This window comes from Haematobia irritans, chromosome 4 (assembly GCF_050003625.1).
Source record: "Haematobia irritans isolate KBUSLIRL chromosome 4, ASM5000362v1, whole genome shotgun sequence".
NCBI classification, from domain to species: domain Eukaryota; kingdom Metazoa; phylum Arthropoda; class Insecta; order Diptera; family Muscidae; genus Haematobia; species Haematobia irritans.
The window spans coordinates 29,014,431-29,038,909 of NC_134400.1; the positions used below are offsets into that span (position 1 = coordinate 29,014,431).

At 29.7% G+C, this 24,479-nt stretch overlaps 1 protein-coding gene across 1 annotated transcript; it reads right to left on the reverse strand.

Annotated features, from left to right (window-relative positions):
* Positions 1-591: 591 nt before the first annotated feature.
* Positions 592-23,793, reverse strand: LOC142235341 (uncharacterized). The gene is made up of 6 exons (XM_075306596.1): positions 23,694-23,793; positions 14,486-14,972; positions 13,346-14,428; positions 7,976-8,127; positions 7,796-7,922; positions 592-793 (listed from the first exon to the last, which is right to left on the reverse strand). The coding sequence occupies exons 1-6, from the start codon at positions 23,791-23,793 to the stop codon at positions 592-594; spliced, it is 2,151 nt and encodes a 716-aa protein (XP_075162711.1).
* Between the last annotated feature and the right edge of the window lie 686 nt (positions 23,794-24,479).

Genomic DNA, 24,479 nt, shown 5'->3' on the forward strand with positions numbered 1-24,479 from the left:
AAAAAATTACATTGTAAATTTCCTTTCATTCATCCCTGAAACATTTATAATCATACGCACCCATATTTCGGCAATTTATGGAATATCCTTTAGCCTTAGGCCTTGATTATTTTACAAACTAAGTCAAACCCTTAAAATATAAATTTATTAAAATACAATTGATGTGTGCTTGTGTGAGTGGCTATGTGTGTCCGTAGAAAATATTTTAACACAAAACATCACCACAACAAATTGCTCTATGTGGTCAGTTCGAACGAGCATATATGGCCTGAAGGCCAAATAATTTTACAACCATGATGATAAAAATTAAGATTGAAATTGAGTTTCACACATGCATTTGTGATGGTTCTGCAACATTTTTTTTCGGCAGTATGAAATGTGTTCTAGGAATGAGCTCGTTAGTACTCTATTTGGAAATTGTCCATTAGGGTTAGATCTAAAAATTGACTTGGAAATTAGGTATCCAATACAGAAACCACAATATGAATTTTACAAGAAATTTTCATTGGAAAATGTTTTTGTAATGAACAAAATGTTCAAGATGAAAATTTATTTGGGATATTGAAACAACACATTGGCTACGAATTGTATCTAGTAAGAAGAAATTAATGGTAGTGAGCGTAACAATAAGGAACCTGTGATACTAATGACCGAAGTACGGAGGACTGTAGGCATATTGACCGGAAATTTCAGGACACACCTGCGCTTAACCGAAGCAGCGCATATAAACTTAAGAAAAGTGACACCACCAGAATAGAAAATATGGGGTAATTTTACAAAATAGCCAAGTAATCTACAATAAGTGGGTATAAATATTGGGTGCGTAAATTACGTTCAAACTAGTAAAGGGTGGTTAAATTGTAAGGACCGATGTTGAATGTGAACCACACCTAAACGCCAAGTTTTTTTCCGAATTTTATTTGACATTTCTTTATTTCAGACTTAATCAATTTGAACCATGGATAGATACACAATCCAACAACATGTTAAATGGTTCCAAGAAATGGCAACAGTGGATGATCAATTTTCGAAGAAAATCATCTTCAGTGAAGAGGCACATTTTCACCTCAGTGGATTCGTCAATAAACAGAATTGTCGCATTTGGGCAAATGAGAATCCAAGAGTGATTGTCGAAAAACCAATGCACCCACAAAGAGTGACTGTTTGGTGCGGTTTATGGGCTGGCGGCATCATCGGGCCGTATTTTATCCAAAATGAGGCCGGTCAGGCAGTTACTGTGAATGGTGTTCGCTATCGTAAAATGATAACGAACTTTTTATGGCCCGAATTGGAAGATATGGATGTGGACGATATGTGGTTTCAGCAGGACGGTGCCACTTGCCACACAGCTAACGAAACAATGGCTCTTTTGCGCAACAAATTCAATGGCCGTGTTATCTGACGTAATGGCGATGTCAATTGGCCGCCAAGATCATGTGATTTGACACCTTTGGACTTTTTTCTTTGGGGTTATTTGAAAGAAAAGGTGTACGCCGATAAGCCAGCAACAATTCAAGAGCTAAAGGATGAGATAATTCGGCACATTAACAGCATAGAACCTCCATTATGCCTCAGCATCATCGAAAATTTGGACCATCGGATGAAGGTGTGCCACCGAGGTCGCGGCGCCCATTTGGCCGATATTTTGTTCCATACATAATTGAGTAATACCAATATATCATAATAACATAAAATTACAAATCGGCCCTTGAAATTTTAACCACCCTTTATATAGGGACTTAAGTTCGGCCGGGCCAAATCTTAAATACCTACCACCATGAATCAAATAATAAAATTGTTTCCTTTGAAAACTCTTCGTTGGGTTACTTGAAAATATGTAGAATCTGAGTTGGATTTGATGACAGATACCCTGCCAAGCAAACATATTTACCAACACATAGAAATCGGTAGGCCTAACACATGGGGGCTATATAAAAACATGGACCAATCCACGCTATATTCGCTACGGCTATCTACGGAACTATAATACCCCTAAATTTTGAATTTCAGGCAAATAAGATAAAAATTGCGGTGTCTAGAAGTTCAAGACGTCAAATCGGGAGATCAGTCTAAATTGGCGCTATATCAAAATATGGACCAATCCACGCTATATTCTCTACGGCAAAACACGAGTTTGCGCAATATTTCAAAACGATATCTTCATTATTGAAGGCTGTAGCGTTATTACAACCGAGAGACGAACAGTCAAATAGGAAGACAGATAGACGGACAGACCGACATACCTTATGCAGCCGGAAATCGATATTTCGATATTTTACCAACGGAATGATAAACACACTACATCCCCATCACCATTCTATGGTAATGGGTATAATAAAAATATTTATGTAATACCCAAAAAAATTGAAGAATTTGACACGATATCAAAAATTTTGAAAAAATTACCTATAGAAATACAATTTTGGCAAAATTTTCTACATAAATAAAATTGTGATAAAATTTTCTATAGAAACGAAATTTTTACAAAATTGTCTATAGAAACGAAATTTTGACAAAATTTTCTATAGAAATAAAATTATTATTTTTTTGTTTGTTATTGTTGGCTTCTCTTCAATCGTTATTGTTGTTTCTTTGATCTCAGCTTAAAGCCATGCATTGACTAAACTACAAGTGTAGCTTAACCAACAGAGGAAAAGTATGCTTGTCAAATTTATTTGGGCAAAGCCCTATAGACTGCAAGATGGTTGGATGTACAGCTGTTTCGGAATTACCACATTCCTCATCAGCATCCTCTACATGCAGCAAAACTATCAACCAATTATCAGAATAAATTCGGGTAATTCACTCAACCCGACGTGAACTACACTTGAACCTCCCGAAAAAGGGTTTGATAGTCGGCTACTGCCTAAACAAATTTGCCAGCATAAACAACAATAACGATTGAAGAGAAGCCAACAATAACAAACAAAACGAATGAAGATAGAGGAAGCACGCTCAAAAACAAACCCAGCCAAATACATTCAAATCGATGATTTGAGTTTGGCAAAGGAAAAGAGATATGCTGGCAAATTTGTTTAGGCAGTAGCCGACTATCAAACCCTTTTTCGGGAGGTTCAAGTGTAGTTCACGTCGGGTTGAGTGAATTACCCGAATTTATTCTGATAATTGGTTGATAGTTTTGCTGCATGTAGAGGATGCTGATGAGGAATGTGGTAATTCCGAAACAGCTGTACATCCAACCATCTTGCAGTCTATAGGGCTTTGCCCAAATAAATTTGACAAGCATACTTTTCCTCTGTTGGTTAAGCTACACTTGTAGTTTAGTCAATGCATGGCTTTAAGCTGAGATCAAAGAAACAACAAGAAATAAAATTATGATAAAAATTATTATAGAAATAAAATTTAGACAAAATTTTCCATAGAAATAAAATTTTGACAAAATTTTCTACAGAAATAAAATTCTGTCAAAATTTCTTATGGATATAAAATTTTGACAAAATTTTTATAAACATACAATTTTGACAAAATTTTCTACAGAAATTATATTTTGACAAAATTTCGTAAAGACATAAAATGTTGACAAAATTGTCTATAGAAATAATATTTTGACAAAATTTTCTATAGAAATATACAATTTTGACAACATTTTCTATGGGAATAAAATAGAAATACAATTTTGGCAAAATTTTCTACGTAAATAAAATTTTGATAAAATTTTCTATAGAAACGAAATTTTGACAAAATTGTCTATAGAAACGAAATTTTGACAAAATTTTCTATAGAAATAAAATTATGATAAAAATTATTATAAAAATAAAATTTAGACAAAATTTTCCATAGAAATAAAATTTTGACAAAATTTTCTACAGAAATAAAATTCTGTTAAAATTTCTTATGAATATAAAATTTTGACAAAATTTTTATAAACATACAATTTTGACAAAATTTTCTACAGAAATTATATTTTGACAAAATTTCGTAAAGAGATAAAATGTTGACAAAATTGTCTATAGAAATAATATTTTGACAAAATTTTTATAGAAATATACAATTTTGACAACATTTTCTATGGGAATAAAATAGAAATACAATTTTGGCAAAATTTTCTACATAAATAAAATTGTGATAAAATTTTCTATAGAAACGAAATTTTGACAAAATTGTCTATAGAAAAGAAATTTTGACAAAATTTTCTATAGAAATAAAATTATGATAAAAATTATATTATTATAGAAATAAAATTTTGACAAAATTTTCTACAGAAATAAAATTCTGTCAAAAATTCTTATAGAAATAAAATTTTGACAAAATTTTTATAAACATACAATTTTGACAACATTTTTACAGAAATTATATTTTGACAAAACTTCGTAAAGACATAAAATGTTGACAAAATTGTCTATAGAAATAATATTTTGACAAAATTTTCTATAGAAATATAAAATTTTGACAACATTTTCTATGGCAATAAAATTTTGGTAGATTATTTTTGCTTCGAGTGGCAATCGTGATTTTCTTGTGATTGGGGATCGGTTTATATGGGGGCTATATATAATTATGGACCAATGTGAACGAATTTTTGCATGGTTGTTAGAGACCATATACCAACATCATGTACCAAATTTCAGCCGGATCGGATGAAATTTGCTTCTCTTAGAGGGTCCGCAAGCCAAAGCGGGGGATCGGTTTATATGGGGGCTATATATAATTATAGACCGATGTGGACCAATTTTTGCTTGGTTGTTAAAGACCATATTCTTACAAAATGTACCAAATTTCAGACGGATCGGATGAAAGTTGCTTCTCTTGGAGGCTCCGCAAGCCAAAGCGGGGGAGCGGTTTATATGGGGGCTATATATAATTATGGACCGATGTGGACCAATTTTTGCATGGTTGTTAGAGACCATTTACTAACACCATGTACCAAATTTCAGCCAGATGGGATGAAATATGCTTCTCTTAGGGGCTCCGCAAGCCAAATCTGGGGCACGTTTGTATGGGGCCTATGCGTAAAAGTGAACCGATATTGCCCGGTTGCAATACCATCCCACCTATATCAACAAGTAAGGAAAGTCTAAAGTCGGGCGGTGCCGACTATATTATACCCTGCACCACTTTGTAGATCTAAATTTTCGATACCATATCACATCCCTCAATTGTGTTGGGGGCTATATATAAAGGTTTGTCCCAAATACATACATTTAAATATCACTCGATCTGGAAGAATTTGATAGACTTCTACAAAATCTATAGACTCAAAATTTAAGTCGGCTAATGCACTAGGGTGGAACACAATGTTAGTAAAAAAATAATATGGGAAACGTTTAAATCTGAAGCAATTTTAAGGAAACTTCGAAAAAGTTTATTTATGATTTATCGCTCGATATATATGTATTAGAAGTTTAGGAAAATAAGAGTCATTTCTACTACTTTTCGACTAAGCAGTGGCGATTTTACAAGGAAAATGTTGGTATTTTGACCATTTTTGTCGATATCAGAAAAACATATATATGGGAGCTATATCTAAATCTGAACCGATTTCAACCAAATTTGGCACGCATAGCAACAACGCTAATTCTACTCCCTGTGCAAAATTTCAACTAAATCGGAGTTAAAAATTGGCCTCTGTGGTCATATGAGTGTAAATCGGGTGAAAGCTATATATGGGAGCTATATCTAAGTCTGAACCGATTTCAACCAAATTTGGCGCGCATAGCAACAATGCTAATTCTACTCCCTGTGCAAAATTTCAACTAAATCGGACCAAAAAAGTGGCCTCTGTGGTCATATGAGTGTAAATCGGCCGAAAGCTATATATTGGAGCTATATCTAAATCTGAATCAATTTCAACCAAATTTTGCACGCATAGCTACAATGCTAATTCTACTCCCTGTGCAAAATTTCAACTAAATCGGAGTAAAAGATTGGCCACTGTGGTCATATGAGTGTAAATCGGGCAAAAGCTATATATGGGAGATATATCGAAATCTGAACCGATTTCAACCAATTTTGGCACGCATAGCTACAATGCTAATTCTACTCCCTGTGCAAAATTTCAACCAAATTGGGGTAAAACTCTGGCTTCTGGGACCGTATTAGTCCATATCGGGCCAAAGATATATATGGGAGCTATATCTAAGTCTGAACCGATTTCAATAAAATTTGGCACACTTGACTATAGTACTAATTGTTCTTCTTGTGCAAAATTTTAAGTAAATTAGGGTAAAACTCTGGCTTCAGGAGCCATATAAGTCCATGTCGGGCGAAATATATATATGGGAGCTATATCTAAATCTGAACCGATTTCTTCCAAAATTAATTGGGATCTATTCTGAGCCAAAACAAATACTTGTGCCAAATTTGAAGTCGATTGGGCTAAAACTGCGACCTAGACTTTGATTACAAAAATGTGTTCACGGACAGACGGACAGACGGTCATCGCTATATCGACTCAAGAGCCCACCCTGAGCATTTTTGCCAAAGACAACATGTGTCTATCTCGTCTCCTTCTGGGTGTTGCAAACATATGCACTAATTTATAATACCCTGTTCCACAGTGTGCCAAGTTTCAAGTCGATAGTTTGTTTCGTTCGGTATATAGTGTGATTTCAACAGACGGACGGACATGCTAAGATCGACTCAGAATTTCACCACTACCCAGAATATATAAAGGGTGATTTGTTAAGAGCTTGATAACTTTAAAAAAAAAACGCATAAAATTTGCAAAATCTCATCGGTTCTTTATTTGAAACGTTAGATTGGTCCATGACATTTACTTTTTGAAGATAATTTCATTTAAATGTTGACCGCGGCTGCGTCTTAGGTGGTCCATTCTTAAAGTCCAATTTTGGGCAACTTTTTCGAGCATTTCGGCCGGAATAGCCCGAATTTCTTCGGAAATGTTGTCTTCCAAAGCTGGAATAGTTGCTGGCTTATTTCTGTAGACTTTAGACTTGACGTAGCCCCACAAAAAATAGTCTAAAGGCGTCAAATCGCATGATCTTGGTGGCCAACTTACCGGTCCATTTCTTGAGATGAATTGTTCTCCGAAGTTTTCCCTCAAAATGGCCATAGAATCGCGAGCTGTGTGGCATGTAGCGCCATCTTGTTGAAACCACATGTCAACCAAGTTCAGTTCTTCCATTTTTGGCAACAAAAAGTTTGTTAGCATCGAACGATAGCGATCGCCATTCACCGTAACGTTGCGTCCAACAGCATCTTTGAAAAAATACGGTCCAATGATTCCACCAGCGTACAAACCACACCAAACAGTGCATTTTTCGGGATGCATGGGCAGTTCTTGAACGGCTTCTGGTTGCTCTTCACTCCAAATGCGGCAATTTTGCTTATTTACGTAGCCATTCAACCAGAAATCAGCCTCATCGCTGAACAAAATTTGTCGATAAAAAAGCGGATTTTCTGCCAACTTTTCTAGGGCCCATTCACTGAAAATTCGACGTTGTGGCTCGTTAGTAAGTCTATTCATGATGAAATGTCAAAGCATACTGAGCATCTTTCTCTTTGACACCATGTCTGAAATCCCACGTGATCTGTCAAATACTAATGCATGAAAATCCTAACCTCAAAAGAATCACCCTTTACTTTATGGGGTCTTAGAACAATATTTCGATGTGTTATAAAGAGAATGACAAAGTATAAAAAAAACCTTTGTTACATAACATATCAGCCACCATGTTAAATAACCACAACCTTAATTTCCCAATCTAGAGGTAGATTATTTGATTGTTTGCTATTAGAAATAAGAAATTCAAATACATTTTCTTTTTTTTTCACAAAATATTCATTATTCATTTTCAGGTCAAAAAAATTCTACATTGTTACTTTACTCTTGGACACTATAGAGGAAATTTTTGTAGAGCATACAACCAAAAAATCAATAAACTCAAATAGCCACAAAGGATATACTGTCGTATATACCGACAATAAACAAGGCCATAAAACTTGACAGGACACAAAGCAATGAGAAAGGACCAATATTAAAAAAGCCACCCACTAAACAAATTTGCAGCAAGGAATCTCTTTTGTGGATGATGCATGCCAGGATTTACTTTATCCATAGACCCATAGCCATGGACCAATCGATAGGGCGAATGGGTGGGTGAGTGAAGGCAAACAATGAAATCACCATTGTGCGCTTGACATGATCTAGTTTAAACGATAAATAATTGCTAAGATCAACAATTTGACCAGGACATTGAGGTATGATGGTATGTTTTCCTCATGCACTAACAGAAATCGCAGCTCGTGGCATGGTGCTATAGCCATGGATTACAGAATTAAGATTATATGGCCATAGAAAAAATTTATTACATTCTTTTTGGATTCTATGCAATGAGTAAATCTACGCATTTGAGGTACATTACTAAAATGATGACATTAAAAAATGAAAACAAGTGAGTAAAATAGAAAGTCTGGTGGTCCGGCTATATCATACCCTAAACCACCACTCAAATCCAAGAGATCTTCACGTAAATCTGAATAAGATCGGTTAGTACGTTTGTGTTTGAATTTTGAATAACATTGTTTAATAACTAAGGGTACTACGACCAAATTTGGTAAAATCGAGTTATACCTACAGTGAGCGACGATTTTGTTTCAAAATAGTTTTTATTTTAGCCTTTACATCTACGATTTTATTACTTACATTGTATTAAACTTACACATTAAAAATGATAAACTCAACACTGCAAGACTATGCATTAACAAAACCCTTGGTACACTGTATTTTGACGCTCACTGTATATATGGCAGTTATATTTAAATATGAACCGATTTCTATTACGATTGCCACTCGGGACAAAATTTTTGCCAAAGAACTACCACTAAAAACAAGTTATTGTGCAAAATTTTATTTCTATAGAATATCTTGTCAAAATTTTATTTCTATAGAAAATCTTGTCAAAATTTTATTTCTATAGAAAATTTTGTCAAAATTTTATTTCCATAGAAAAAGTTGTCAAAATTTTATTTCTATAGAAAATTTTGTCAAAATTTTATTTCTTAGAAAATTTTATACTATAGAAAATTTTGTCAAAATTTTATATCTATAGAAAATTTTGAGAAAATTTTATTTCTATAGAAAATTTTGTCAAAATTTAATTTCAATAGAAAATTTTGTAAAAATTTTATTTCTATAGAAAATTTTGTCAAAATTTTATTCCTATAGAAAATTTTGTTAAAATTTTATTTCTATAAAAAAATTTGTCAAATTTTATTTCTATAAAAAATTTGTCAAAATTTTATTTCTATAGAAAAATTTTGTCAAAATTTTATTTCTATAGAAAATTCTGTCAAAATTTTATTTCTATAGTAAATTTTGTCAACATTTTACTCCTACACAAAATTTTGTCAAAATTTTATTTCTATAAAAAATTTTTGCCAAAATTTTATTTCTATAGAATATTTTTTTAAAATGTATTTATAATTTTGTCAAAATTTTATTTGTACCGAAAATTTTTCAAAATATTATTTCTATAGAAAATTTTGTAAAAACTCTATTGAACATTTTGTCAAAATTTTATTCCTATAGAAAATTGTGTCAAAATTTTATTTCTGTATAAAATTTTGTCAAAATTCTATGTCTATAAAAAATTTTTCAAAATTTTATTTCTATAGAATATTTTTTCAAAATTTATTTATATCGAAAATTTTGTCAAAATATTATTTCTATAGAAAATTTTGTAAAAATTTTATTTCTATAGAAAATTTTGTAAAAATTTTATTTCTATAGAAAATTTTGTCACAATTTTATTTCTACAGAAAATTTTGTCAAAATTTTATTTCTATAGAAAATTTTGTCAAACTTTTCTTTCTATAGAAATTTTTGTCAAAATTTTATGTCTATAGAAATCTTTGTCAACATTTTATTTCTATAGAAAATTTTGTCATAATTTTATTTCTGTAGAAAATTTTGTCAAAATTTTATTTCTATAGAAAATTATGTCAAAATTTATTTTCTACAGAAAATTTTGTCAAAATTTTATTCCTATAGAAAATTTTGTCAAAATTTTATTTCTATAGAAAATTTTGTCAAAATTTTATTTCTTAGAAAATTTTGTGAAAATTTTGTTTCTATAGACAATTTTGTCATAATTTTATTTCTATAGAAAATTTTGTCAAAATTTTATTTCTTAGAAAATTTTGTCAAAATTTTATTCTATAGAAAATGTTGTCAAAATTTTATTTCTATAGAAAATTTTATTTCTATAGAAAAGTTTGTCAAAATTTAATTTTAATAGAAAATTTTGTCAAACTTTTATTTCTATAGAAAATTTTTCAAAATTTTATATCTATAGAAAATGTTGTCAAAATTATATTTCTATAAAAAATGTTGTCAAAATTTTATTTCTATAGAAAATTTTGTCAAAATTTATTTATATCGAAAATTATGTCAAAATTTTATTTCTATAGACAATTTTGTCAAAATTTTATTCCTATAGAAAATTTAGTTTTAAGCTGAGATCAAAAACAACAATAACTATTGAAAAGAAACCAACAATAACAAACAAAACGAAAGAAGATAGAGCAAGCACGCTCAAAAACAAACCCAGCCAATTACATTCAAATCGATGATTTGAGTTTGGCAAAGGAAAAGAAATATGCTTGCAACTTTGTTTAGGCAGTAGCCGGCTATCAAACATTTTTTCGGAAGTGTAGTTCACTTTGGGTTGAGTGAATTACCCGAATTTATTCTGATAATTGGTAATAGTTTTGCTGCAATTAGAGGATGCTGATGAGGAATGTGGTAATTCCGACCATCTTGCAGTCTATAGGGCTTTGCCCAAATAAATTTGACAAGCATACTTTTCCTCTGTTGGTTAAGCTACACTTGTAGTTTAGTCAATGCATGGCTTTAAGCTGAGATCAAAAACAACAATAACGATTGAAGAGAAGCCAACAATAACAAACAAAACGAAAAAAATTTTATTTCTATAGAAAATTTTATCAAAATTTTATCTCCATATAAAATTTTATCTAAATTTTATTGATGTAGAAAACTGTATCTAAATTTTATAGCTATAGAAAATTTTGTAAAAATTTTATATCTATAGAAAGTTTTATCAAAATTTTATTTCTATGGAAAATTTTATCAAAATTTTATTTCTATGGAAAATTTTATCAACATTTTATTTCTATAGAAAATTTTGCCAACATTTTTTTCTATGGAAAATTTTGTAAAAATTTTATTTTTGTAGAAAATTTTGACATATTGTTTCTATAGAAAATTCTTTCAAAATGCTATTTTTTTAGAAAATTTTATCAAAATTTTATTTCTATAGAAAATTTTGTAAAAATTTTATTTCTGTTGAAAATGTTGCCAAAATTTTATTTATATAGAAAATTCTTTCAAAATGTTATTTCTATAGAAAATTTTGTCAACATTTTATCTTTATAGAAAATTTTGTCAAAATTTTATATTTGTAGCAAATTTTGTCAATGTTTTAATTTTTTAGAAAAATTAGCCAAAATTTTATTACTATAGAAAATTTTGTCAAAATTTTCTTTCTATAGAAAATTTTGCCAAAACTTAATTCGTTATTGTTGTTTTTGATCTCAGCTTAAAACCATGCATTGACTAAACTACAAGTGTAGCTTAACCAACAGAGGAAAAGTATGCTTGTCAAATTTATTTGGGCAAAGCCCTATAGACTGCAAGAAGGTTCAGGTGCAGTTCACTTTGGGTTGAGTGAATTACCCGAATTTATTTTGATAATTTGTTGATAGTTTTGCTGCAAGTAGAGGATGCTGATGAGGAATGTGGTAATTCCGAAACAGCTGTACATCCAACCATCATGCAGTCTATAGGGCTTTGCCCAAATAAATTTGACTAGCATACTTTTCCTCTGTTGGTTAAGCTACACTTGTAGTTTAGTCACTGCACGGTTTTAAGCTGAGATCAAAAACAACAATAAAATTTTATGTCTATAGAAAATTATGTCAAAATTTTATTTCTATAGAAAATTTTGTCAAAATTTATTATATCGAAAATTTTATCAAAATTTTATTTTTATAGAAAATTTTGTCCAGATTTTATATCTATAGAAAATTTTGTCAAAATTTTATTTCTATAGACAATTTTGTCGAAAGTTTATTTGTAGAGAAAATTTTGTCAAAAGGTTTTTTCTTAGAAATTTTTGTCCAAATTTTATTTTTATTTTATTTTTATGGAAAATTTTCTCAACATTTTATCTCTGTAGAAAACTTTGTCAAAATTTTATTTCTATAGAAAATTTCTTCAAATTTTAATTTCTATAGACAATTTTGTCAAAATTTTATTTCTATACAAAATTTTCTCAAAATTTTGTTTCTAAGCAAAATTTTGTCAAAATTTTATCTCTATAGAAAATTTTGTAAAATTTTATTTCTATATAAAATTTTCTCAAAATTTTATTTCTATGTTCAACATGTTATTTCTAGACCAAATATCAAAAATCAAAATTTTACTTTTAATAGCTGATGTCCTTAGCAGTCAATGCTTTTTTGTTTCTTTTCTGTTTTTATCATTCATTTACTGTATTAAAATAAACAATTAATAAATAATTTTACTTTTCTTTCTTTCTTTCTTTATTTGCTTTCCCATGCACAAGACCACTTGAGTCTCATATTTCAGCATGAGAAGTTTAAAATCATAATGCACAATTAAATAAATATAATATAATTACAATATTAGGTTTCATGAAAAAAAAATTCTAAAATTTAAAAAATTAATCAAAATAGATCTATAAGCAAATAACCTTAATATTTTATATTGAAAAACTGATTACAGACTGAAAAAAAACACTATTAGAATTTAAGTTTGACAATTGTAAAAAGAGGAGAAAAATAACAACAATTAAAATAAAATTTATAAAATTTATGATTACAGATAATGGATAAAGAATATTAAAATTGAAAATATGAAAAACAAAAACAAAAAATTGAACGAAAATTTTATAACAAATAAAAGAAAGTTATAAATAAAAGTACATATTGCATAAAAATAAGGGTACATATTGCATGAAAACGAAAACAAATTTTAAGAATTAAAACTAGCTAGCAAACCGTTTAGAGTAAAATAAAACAAATGATAAAGAATCTTGTTTAATTATTACTCAAAAACGAGATAACATTTTTCTTAAAGGCATCTGCATTACTTATACATTGGATATTATAAGTAAGTGAGTTCCACAGACGGATGGAGTTAATAAAAAATTGCCACTCAGAGACCAAACAGCTATGACGAAGCAAAATTAATCTTTTTCCTCTATTAAATCTTGAAAAACGCAGGCGTTGAAATAAATGCACCGGGTGACCACTATAAATAATCCTATGCAAGAAAACAAGGACTCTTAACTTAAGTAGATTGTGAAATGTCATGTCATACAAGCATACTGAGAAAGCCGAAACACTGTCATATCTTCGTACACCATATACGTAGCGGGTAATGCTATTGAACGTCCTATTCATTCTCTGCATACTTAGGGCATCGCACTTAGCAAAAACTTCACATCCGTAAAGCATAATGGACATCAAGAATGACTTGGCTAAGATAACCCTTATTCTTAACGGAGTACAACGTTGTGACTGCCATAGTGTCCGAAGTATTGAATATACACGGCCACACATAGCGGTAATATGGTCAGACCACGTCAGAGTGCTGTTGAACATCACCCCAAGATTTCTGGCACGCTCCACTATCCCAATCGTCTGATTATCTATCCTTATGTCAACATTAACTCTAGACCTCACTGTTCGCCCTTTAATCACCAAACACTTAGATTTCATTGGGTTAATAGTAAGACCATTGGCCTGTGCCCACATTGATATCCTCCCAAGATCCTCATTCAATAGAGCCTCACAACTACCAATTGATGACGGTTCGCACCCTATATATAACTGAACATCATCAGCATACATTCGCATCCGACAATGTCTCACCTGCGTAGGTAGATCATTAGAGTATAGGGAGAAGAGCAAGGGTCCTAAAATTGAACCTTGCGGAACACCTCTGTTTACCAACCGCACCTGTGATTGCCTGTCCCCAATCCTGACATATTGATACCTATCCGAGAGGTATGATGAAATTAATCTTGCCGACGTGTTTGAAAACCCAAAGAAATTGCGTAATTTAGCACAAAGTAAATCGTGGTCTACGGTGTCAAATGCTTTAGAATGATCTAAAAGCACTAGCAACACATATTTCCTTTCATCCATAAAGCGCCTGATATCCTCCGACACGTCAACAAGGGCTGTAATACAACTATTCTTCCGTCGAAATCCAGACTGTGAGTCCGTTAACAAGGCATTCGTACGCAAGTACTCATCCATTTGATCCCTCAACACACGCTCAAGTGCCTTTGATGGAAATGGCAGAATCGCTACGGGTCTGTAATCTCCGCCTGTCTTCGGTACAGGAACTATCCGTGCTACCTTCCATCTACTTGGATAATAACTATTGGTTATTATCCTATTAAATATGAAGGTAATAAAGGGGAGGAGTTCACGCAATATGATCCTGATAAACCTAGGGTCTACACCATCAGCACCTATAGAGTTCGATCTTATGGATATGATACTTTCCAGAACATGCATCTCCTCCACTCCAATGAACTCAAAACGATCATCAAAAGCAACGGTTGTCATATCATAGAAGGAGGAATCAGCGTCCCGCATGGGAATGTCCAAAAACTTTGCGTTAATATCGTCAACATCAATTGATTCATCATCCACATAACTATCCTTTCTACCGACATCAAGCTCGCGTACCAAACCCCATATTCGCCTTGATCCAACAGCATCACCAAATTTGGACATATAGTACTCAGACTTAGCCTTCTTTATCTCATCCTGAGCCTTCCTCCTAGCATCACAGTACTCACCGCGTAGTTCAGGAGTCCTATATCTCTTCCACCTCCTGTAGGCAACATCCCTCACTCTTAAGGCATTTGCAACCTGATGCGTAAACCAAGGACGATTTTTTGGGCATATAGTCTTACTCCTCAATGGCACCGCTATATCGTAAAGCAATAGAAAAAGTTTTCAAAATTTAGTTCTAGAGAGAAAATTTTATTTCTACAGAAAATTTTGTCAACATTTTATTTCTATAGAATATTTTGTCAAAATTTATTTATATCGAAAATTTTGTGAAAATTTTATTTCTATAGAAAATTTTGTCAAAATATTATTTAAATCGAAAATTTTTGTCAAAATATAATTTTTATAGAAAATTTTGTAAAAATTTTTTTTCTTTTGAAAATTTTGGCAATATTTTATTTCTATAGAAAATTTTGTCAAACGTTTATTTCTATAAAAAAAAAATTTATTTCTATAGAAAATTTGTTCAAAATTTAATTTCTATAGACAATTTTGTCAAAATTTTATATCTATACAAAATTTTTTCAAAATTTTGTTTCTAAGCAAAATTTTGTCAAAATTTTATTTATAGAAAATTTTGTTAAATTTTATTTCTATATAAAGTTTTGTCAAAATTTTATTTCTAAAATTTGTTCAAAATTTTATTTCTATACAAATTTTTTTCAAAATTTTGTTTCTAAGCAAAATATTGTCAAAGTTTTATATTTATAGGAAATTTTGTTAAATTTTATTTCTATATAAAATTTTGTCAAAATTTTATTTCTACAGAAAATTTTGTCAAGATTCCATAGAATATTTTGTAAAAATTTTACTTCTATAGAAAATTTATATATTTATATTTGATAAAAATTTTATTTATATAAAAATTTTTGCCAAAATTTTGATTTTAATAGAAAATTTTTACAAGGTTTCGATTTTTTTTAGAAAATTTTGACAAAATGTTTTTTCTTTCAATAATTTTTTTTTTAAATTTTGGTTTCTATAAAATGTTAAATATAAACTTCAAAATAGGAATGCGAGTTGTGGTTAGCATAGAATACACATTTATCTGATTAACAATTTATTTTCCTTGTCCAAAAGTCGATAAATTTTTCAATGAAGGCGTTTTGTCCTTAGAATTATGGGACTCGACTTAAAAATTTGTGAAAGAACATTTTTGTTGATCAAGGAACACTTGACTTAATAATTTTGAAAAATCGTCTTTAAAAATTTGACTTTTTGTATCTTGTCTACAGTACAAAAAAACTTTCAAAAAAAGGACATCAAGATTTTCATTTCTATAATTTTCCGTTTTTATTTTCCGTGAACGTTCCTGTCTCTTTTCGTTACCACCCTTTCACGACTTTGGAACTTAATTTTGTCTATTAGTATATATCACAAAAATAAGTAAATACTTTACGACAAATTCAAGAAAATTTATTGGACATATTTTTTAGTGTTTGTTAAAGAAAATTTCGTACTTTGAAGGATAACATTTGTGACAAAATTTACAATTTTTTTATTTTCAAAATTCTAAATGATTTTGTGTGATATATGTAATAAGTTAATTTGTGACACTTTATTTGTATATAATTTAAAGTGACTTTAGAGCCATGGATGGTTCACTTTGTTTAATGTGTACTTTTCATTCTCAACTTTTGCAAAACTCTAATTTCGACTGTTTTCAAATGTTGACAATGGTAAAAAATTATAAAAAAAAACGTTTTTTTTTAAGTCTAAAAGGCGACTTTTCTATTCTCGTCTCTAATTTTCATTAATATTCCTATCGTAATTCAGTGGCCAAGGCTTTCGTATATTGCTTGCTAGAATTACTACATCCACTTCTGTTGACCTAAGGAAATTGTGTTGTGAATTCACACAATAGACTTTCCTGGCCACAAGCTTACATACACACACACACAACCACACACATAAAGAGAGCTTTTATATTCTCGCATACAATGGAAAATTGGTTTGAATAGGTGACACTACAAAGGAACTCAAAAACTGGACTTGTAAATATCCAATTGTATTATGCACACACACACTCACACACACATACCGTCAAGCTTGGTAGTAAAAGACATATGCCATAGTTCTATGAAATTATTTTATGGCCAATATCGTTTCCCAAAAATTTCTTAAGTAGACTAAGTCGAAAATTTGCAAAATTTTAATCCCCACATTAAGATAAGATTTCACACCGCTAATTCATTACCATTAGACTTTATTAATTACTTGTTTTTGTTTTTTTATATTTTAAATTGAAATTTTCAAAAAAAAGTCGATTTATCATGTCCGAAATTATCACCTTCACTTTAGTTTTGTATTTGTTTGGCTATAACAAAATTCCTAGTAAAAGGTAATAGAAAATTGAAATTTTCAAACAGATCGAAAATTTAAATTAAATTTTATGTCATACATCTTCTGTTGGTATTTGCCCATACACATGGCAATGAAGTTTGCCTTTGTCCTTGTGTTCGAAGTTTATTGCCTAGTCCCACAAAATTTTGCGGTCAAATGCGAATTGGTAACTTTAGTCTGTTTGTATGAACTAAACCATAAAAATAATTAAGCAACATTTTTGTTAACATTTCATGAATGTCAACACAACACATTCCATTAGAAAATAAAGATTGTGGTCTCACATTGAGTTGTATTGCATACGTGATTATGTGCTTAAAAAAAGGTTCAATGAAATTGAAATGAAAAAATCGATGGAAATAAAATTTTGACAAAATTTTCTATAGAAATAAAAATTTGACAAAATTTTCTATAGGGAAAAATTTTTGACAAAATCTCCTATAGAAAAAAAATTTTGACAAAATCTTCAATAGAGATAAAATTTTGACAAAATTTTCCATAGAAATAAAATTTTGGCAAAATTTTCTTTAGAAATAAAATTTTGACAAAATTATCTAAAGAACTAAAATTTTGACAAAATTTTCTTAAGAACTAAAATTTTGACCAAATTTTCTATAGAAATAAAGTTTTGACAAAATCTTCTATAGAAATAATATCTTGACAAAATCTTCTATAGAGATAATATTTTGACAAAATTTTCTATCGAAATAAAATTTTGATAAAAGTTTGTACAAAAATAAAATTTTCTATAGAAATAAAATGTTGGCAAAATTTTCTATAGAAATAAAATGTTGACAAAAGTTTCTATAATTAAAAAAATGTTAGCAAAGTTTTCTACAGAAATTAAAATATAGACAAAATTTGCTATAAAGATAAAATTTTGAAAAAATTTTCCGGAGAAATAAAATTTTGATAAAATTTTTTATAGAAATAACATTTTGAAAAAATAATAAAAAACACGAATGAAGTAAGAGGAAGCACGCTCAAAATAAACCCAGCCAACTGCACTCAAATCGATGATTTGATGGCGGCAAAGGAAAAGAGAAATGTTTGTATGAATTTATTTCGGCATAAGCCGGCTATCATAAACTTTTTTTCGGAAGGTTCAAGTATGGTTCACCATGGGTTTAGTGAACTGCCCGAATTTATTCTGATAATTGGTTGATAGTTTTGCTGCAAGTAGAGGATGCGGATGAGGAATGTGGTAATTCCGAAACGTGCGTCCATCCAACCATCTTGCAGTCTATAGGGCCTTGCCCAAAAAAAATTGACAAACATTCTTTGCCTCCGTTTGTTATATCGACTAAACTACTCTTGTAGTTTAGTCAACACAATGGTTTTAAAGCTGAAATCAACACACCAAATAAAATTTTCTTTAGAAATAAAATTTTGACACAATTATCTAAAGAACTAAAATTTTGACAAAATTTTCTTAAGAACTAAAATTTTGTCAAAATTTTCTATAGAAATAAAATTTTATATATAGAAATAAAATTTTTACAAAATTTTCTATCGAAATAAAATTTTGACAAAATTTTCTTCGAAATAAAATTTTGATGAAATTTTGTACAGAGATAAAATTTTCTATAGAAATAAAATGTTGACAAAATTTTCTATAGAAATAAAATGTTCACAAAATTTTCTATAGTTAAAAAAATTTTTGCAATATTTTCTACAGAAATTAAAATATTGACAAAATTTGCTATAAAGATAAAATTTTGACAAAATTTTCCTTAGAAATAAAATTTTGATAAAATTTTCTAAAAAAATAGCATTTTGAAAGAATTTTCTATAGAAAAAAAAAAATTTGTCAAAATTTTCTACAAAAATAACATTTTTACAAAATTTTCCATAGAAAAAAATGTTGGCAAAATTTTCTATAGGAATAAAATGTTGATAAAATTTTCCATAGAAATAAAATTTTCATAAAATTTTCCATAGAAATAAAATTTTGATAAAATTTTCTATAGAGATAAAATTTTTACAAAATTTTCTATAGCAATAAAATTTAGATAAAGTTTTCTATAGCAGTAAAATGTATATAAAATTTTATATAGAGATCAAATTTTGATAAAATTTTCTATAGAAATAAAAATTTTTCGTTTTGTTTGTTATTGTTGGCTTTTCTTCAATCGTTATTGTTGTTTTTGATCTCAGCTTAAAGCCATGCATTGACTAAACTACAAGTGTAGCTTAACCAACAGAGGAAAAGTATGCTTGTCAAATTTATTTGGGCAAAGCCCTATAGACTGCAAGATGGTTGGATGTACAGCTGTTTCGGAATTACCACATTCCTCATCAGCATCCTCTACTTGCAGCAAAACTATCAACCAATTATCAAAATAAATTCGGGTAATTCACTCAACCCAAAATGAACTGCACCTGAACCTTCTTGCAGTCTATAGGGCTTTGCCCAAATAAATTTGACAAGCATACTTTTCCTCTGTTGGTTAAGATACACTTGTAGTTTAGTCAATGCATGGTTTTAAGCTGAGATCAAAAATTAATTTTTTTCTATAAAGATATAATGTTGACAAAATTTTCTATAGAAATAACATTTTGAAAGAATTTTCTATATAAATACAATTTTGACATTTTCAACAGAAATAAAATTTTTACAAAATTTTCTATAGAAAAAAATGTTGGCAAAAATGTCTATAGAAATAAAATTTTATTAGTTTTGTGTTGTTGTTGTTGGTTTTGTTCTTTAAGCATTGTTGTTGCTTTTTGATTTCAGGTTAAACCCATGCATTGACTAAACTACAAGTGTAGCTTAACCAGCAGAGGAAAAGAATGTTTGTCAAATTTATTTGGGCAAAGCCCTATAGACTGCAAGATGGTTGGATGGACGCACGTTTCGGAATTACCATATTCCTCATCAGCATCCTCTTCTTGCAGCAAAACTATCAACCAATTATCAGAATAAAATTGCGTCCATCCAACCATCTTGCAGTATATAGGGCTTTGCCCAAATAAATTTGACAAACAATCTTTTCCGCTGTTGGTTAAGCTTTTTTCTATAGAAATAAAATTTTGACAAAATTTTCTATAGAAACTAAATTTTGACAAAATTTCTTATAGAAATAAAATGTTGACAAAATTGTCTATAGAAATAAAATTTTGACAAAATTTTCGATATAAACAAATTTTGACAAAATTTTCGATAGAAATAAAATTTTGACAAAATTTTCTATAGAAACAAAATTTTGACAAAATTTTTTGTAGAAATAAAATTTTCACAAAATTTTCTATAGAAACAAAATTATGACAAAATTTTTTATAGAAATAAAATTTTGACAAAATGTTCTATAGAAATTAAATTTTGACAAAATTTTTTATAGAAATAAAATTTTGACAAAATTGTCTATAGAAATAAAATTTTGACAAAATTTTCGATATAAACAAATTTTGACAAAATTTTCGATAGAAATAAAATTTTGTTAAACTTTTTAATAGAAATAAAATGTTGACAACATTTTCTATTGAAATTAAATTTTGACACAATTTTCTATAGATATAAAATTGTGACTTATGTTTAATTGTTTGATTGGTCAATATTTTCTGTTCCTTTTATGTCTTATTTAGCTAGTTGGACCTAAATTCATTGATGTAAAGAAGAAAACCTTTTTACATTTTTATCCCAACGTTTCGTCAATACTTGTTGACTTCTTCCAGGGGATTTCGTAAATTATTTTCTCAAAATTTACATTTAAAGACTTATATTACTTATATCACAGTTTTTAAACATAAATTTTAAACAAACGATATGAATTTAAAATTAATATAAAATGAAAACAAAACACAGTTTAGAATTTAGTATCACAGTCAATTAAGATATTGCAACTCTGTAACTAAAATTGTGACAACATTTTCTATTGAAATTAAATTTTGACACAATTTTCTATAGATATAAAATTGTGACAACATTTTCTACAGAAATAAAATTTTTACAAAATTTTCTATAGAAACAAAATTGTGACAACATTTTCTATAGAAATAAAATTTTGATAAATTTTTGTATAGAGATCAAATTTTGATAAAATTTTCTATAGAAATAAAATTTTGGGAAAATTTTGTATAGAAACAAAATTTTGATAAAATTTTCTATAGTAATAAAATTTTGGCAAATTTTTCTATAGAAATTAAAATATTGACAAAATTTGCTACAAAGATAAAATTTTGACAAAATTTTGACAAAATTTTCTATATAAATAACATTTTGAAAGAGTTTATTATAGAAATACAATTTTAACAAAATTTTCTACAGAAATAAAATTTTATCAAAATTTTTTATAGAAATAAAATGTTGATAAAATTTTGTATAGATATCAAATTTTGATAAAACTTTCTATAGAAATAAAATTTTGGCAAAATTTTCTATAGAAACAAAATTTTGACAAAATTTTCTATAGTAATAAAATTTTGGCAAATTTTTCTATAGAAATTAAAATATTGACAAAATTTGCTACAAAGATGAAATTTTGACAAAATTTTCTATAAATATAAAATGTTGACAAAATTTTCTATAGAAATACAATTTTGACAAAATTTTCCATAGAAATAAAATGTTGGCAAAATTTTCTATAGATATAAAATTGTGACAAAATTTTCTATAGAAATAAAATTTTGAAAGAATTTTATATAAAAACAAGTAAGTAAAGTCTAAAGTCGGGCGGGGTCGACTATATTATACCCTTCACCCCTATGTAGGCCAAAATTTGTGTTACCATCTCAACTACTTCACATTTGCTGGAAGCTATATAAAGGAGACAATTTTTTTACTTCCACAAAATCTCTAGAATTAAAATTTAAATCGGCTAACGCTATCCAGTTAATTGGAGGAAACTTCCATTGAAAATGGGTCTAAAATACGTGCACCATATTTTCCCAAATCTGGTGCACGTATATATGGGAGCTATATATAATCTGAACCGAATTTAACTAAATTTGACATGTATAGTTAGAGTAATAATTCTGCTATCTATGCGAAATTTCACGTAAATGGGAGGATAACTTTGGCCCCCCTGGTCATATGAGTGCAAAACTGACGGAAGATATATATGTGAGCCATATCTAAATCTGAACCGATTTCAACCAAATTTGGCACAATTACCGATACTACTAAATGTACTCCTTGTGCGAAATTTGAAGCAAATCACGGCAAAACCCTGGATTTTGAGGCCATATAAGTTCAAATCGGACGAAAGATATATATGGGAGCTATATCTAAATCTGAATCGATTTTGACCATATTTGGCACATACAATAGTATCGTTAAAAGTACCGTTTGTGCAAAATTTGAAGTAAGTCAGGGCAAAACTCTGGCTTTTGAGACCATATAAGTCCAAATCGGGCGAAAGATATATATGTGAGCTATATCTAAATCTGAACCGATTTTAACAAAATTTGACACACTTAACGATACTATTAAACGTACCCCTTTTGCAAAATTTGAAGCAAATCACGGCAAAACTCTGGCTTTTGTGGCCATATAACTACAAATCGGACGAAATATATATCCAAATTTCAACCGACTTCAATCAAATTTACCAATCATTGGTAGAATGTCAATTGAAAAATTTCACGATGATCGGTAGTAAACTTTGGCCTCTGTGGTCATATGAGTCTAAATCGCACGAAAGATATATATGGGAGCTATATCTAAATCTGAACCGATTTGGCTGATATTTTGCAAGATTTTCGAGATTCATAAAATATTTGGATGTACGGTATTTCAAGAAAATCGGTTGTGAAACACGCTAACTATGACCAAATCGGGGATAAATATATATGGCAGCTATATCTAAATCTGAACTGATTTCTTCCAAAACCAATAGCGATTGTCTCTGTCCCAAGAAACGGCCCTATGCCGACGATCGGACTTAAATTGCGAGCTGTATTTGGTGCACAAAATTACATATACAGACGGACGGACAGACAGACAGACAGACAGAAAGACGGACGGACATCGCTCAGCATTTAATTCTAAGCCGATCGGTATACTAAAAGATGGGTCTATGACCACTATTTCTTGGCGTTACATACAAATGCACAAACTTAGTATACCTTGTACCACAGTAGTGGTGAAGGGTATAATACAATTTTGACAAAGTTTTTGATAGAAATAAAATTTGATAAAATTTTCTATAGAAATAATATTTTGACAAAATTTTTTATAGAAATAAAATTTTGACAAAATTTTCTATAGAAATAAAATTTTGACAAAATTTTCTATAGAAATAAGATTTGGGAAAATAAGATTTTGTTGTTTGGTAATTTTTGGGTAAAATTTTCTCCAAATTTTGTTAATTTATGGTGGGCTCGAGTGGCAAGCGTGTCTTTGAGTCGATATAGCCATGTCCGTCTGTCTTTCTTTTTCAGTGTAATAAAAACAAAATTTTTCCAATACTTTCTTTTTTACTGAAACCCACTGCTCTATATTTAGGCCATATTCATAGACTTCATAGAATTATGCATTCATAAATTTGAATATTATTTGTTGAAATAATCATTGCCTTTGGCTTGAGCATTAATAATCGCCGAAAATGATTGCCTATAAATATTCATTAGATTTTCTCGGTATAATAGATGTAGCGAAGGTTTCTCAAGTCTCATAATAAAAGTGGTCGAAAGCGCTTTCATGCAACATGCATACAATTTCTTCACGATTTTCATATGAAACATCCTTTGTCATCATCCTTCGTTGCTAACTAATTTGCATTGGCATTGCATTGCCTGACAAATGAGCTATGCATTGCCTCCACCCCTTTCATGTCGATGCATTCGCCTGAAAAATGGTCATAATTGTATGTTAGGTACTCACTCAGGTGTAACAAAAGTATGCAGATGAGAAGTCGTTTCCTTGACGCTACATTTGTCGTTCGAATGTCAATGCACAAATGCACAAAGAAATTGCAAATGCAAAGAAAACCAAGCGAAAACGCACAATGAATGCTGTGGCTTAGTTTTTGGGGCACCAAGGAAGTCAGCGGTATAGGGAAGTGATGGTGTCAATATTGCAAAAGAGAAACTCACGGGGAAATTGTAGAAGAAAATAGGAATGTTGCCCAATTCTATAAAAAACAAGTAAGGAAAGTCTAAAGTCGGGCGGGGCCGACTATATTATACCCTGCCCCACTTAGTAGATCTAAATTTTCGACACCATATCACATTCGTCAAACGTGTTGGGGGTTATATAAAGGTTTAACCCAAATACATTTAAATATCAATCGATCTGGACAGAATTTGATAGACTTCTACAAAATCTATAGACTCAAAATTTATGTCGGCTAATGCACTAG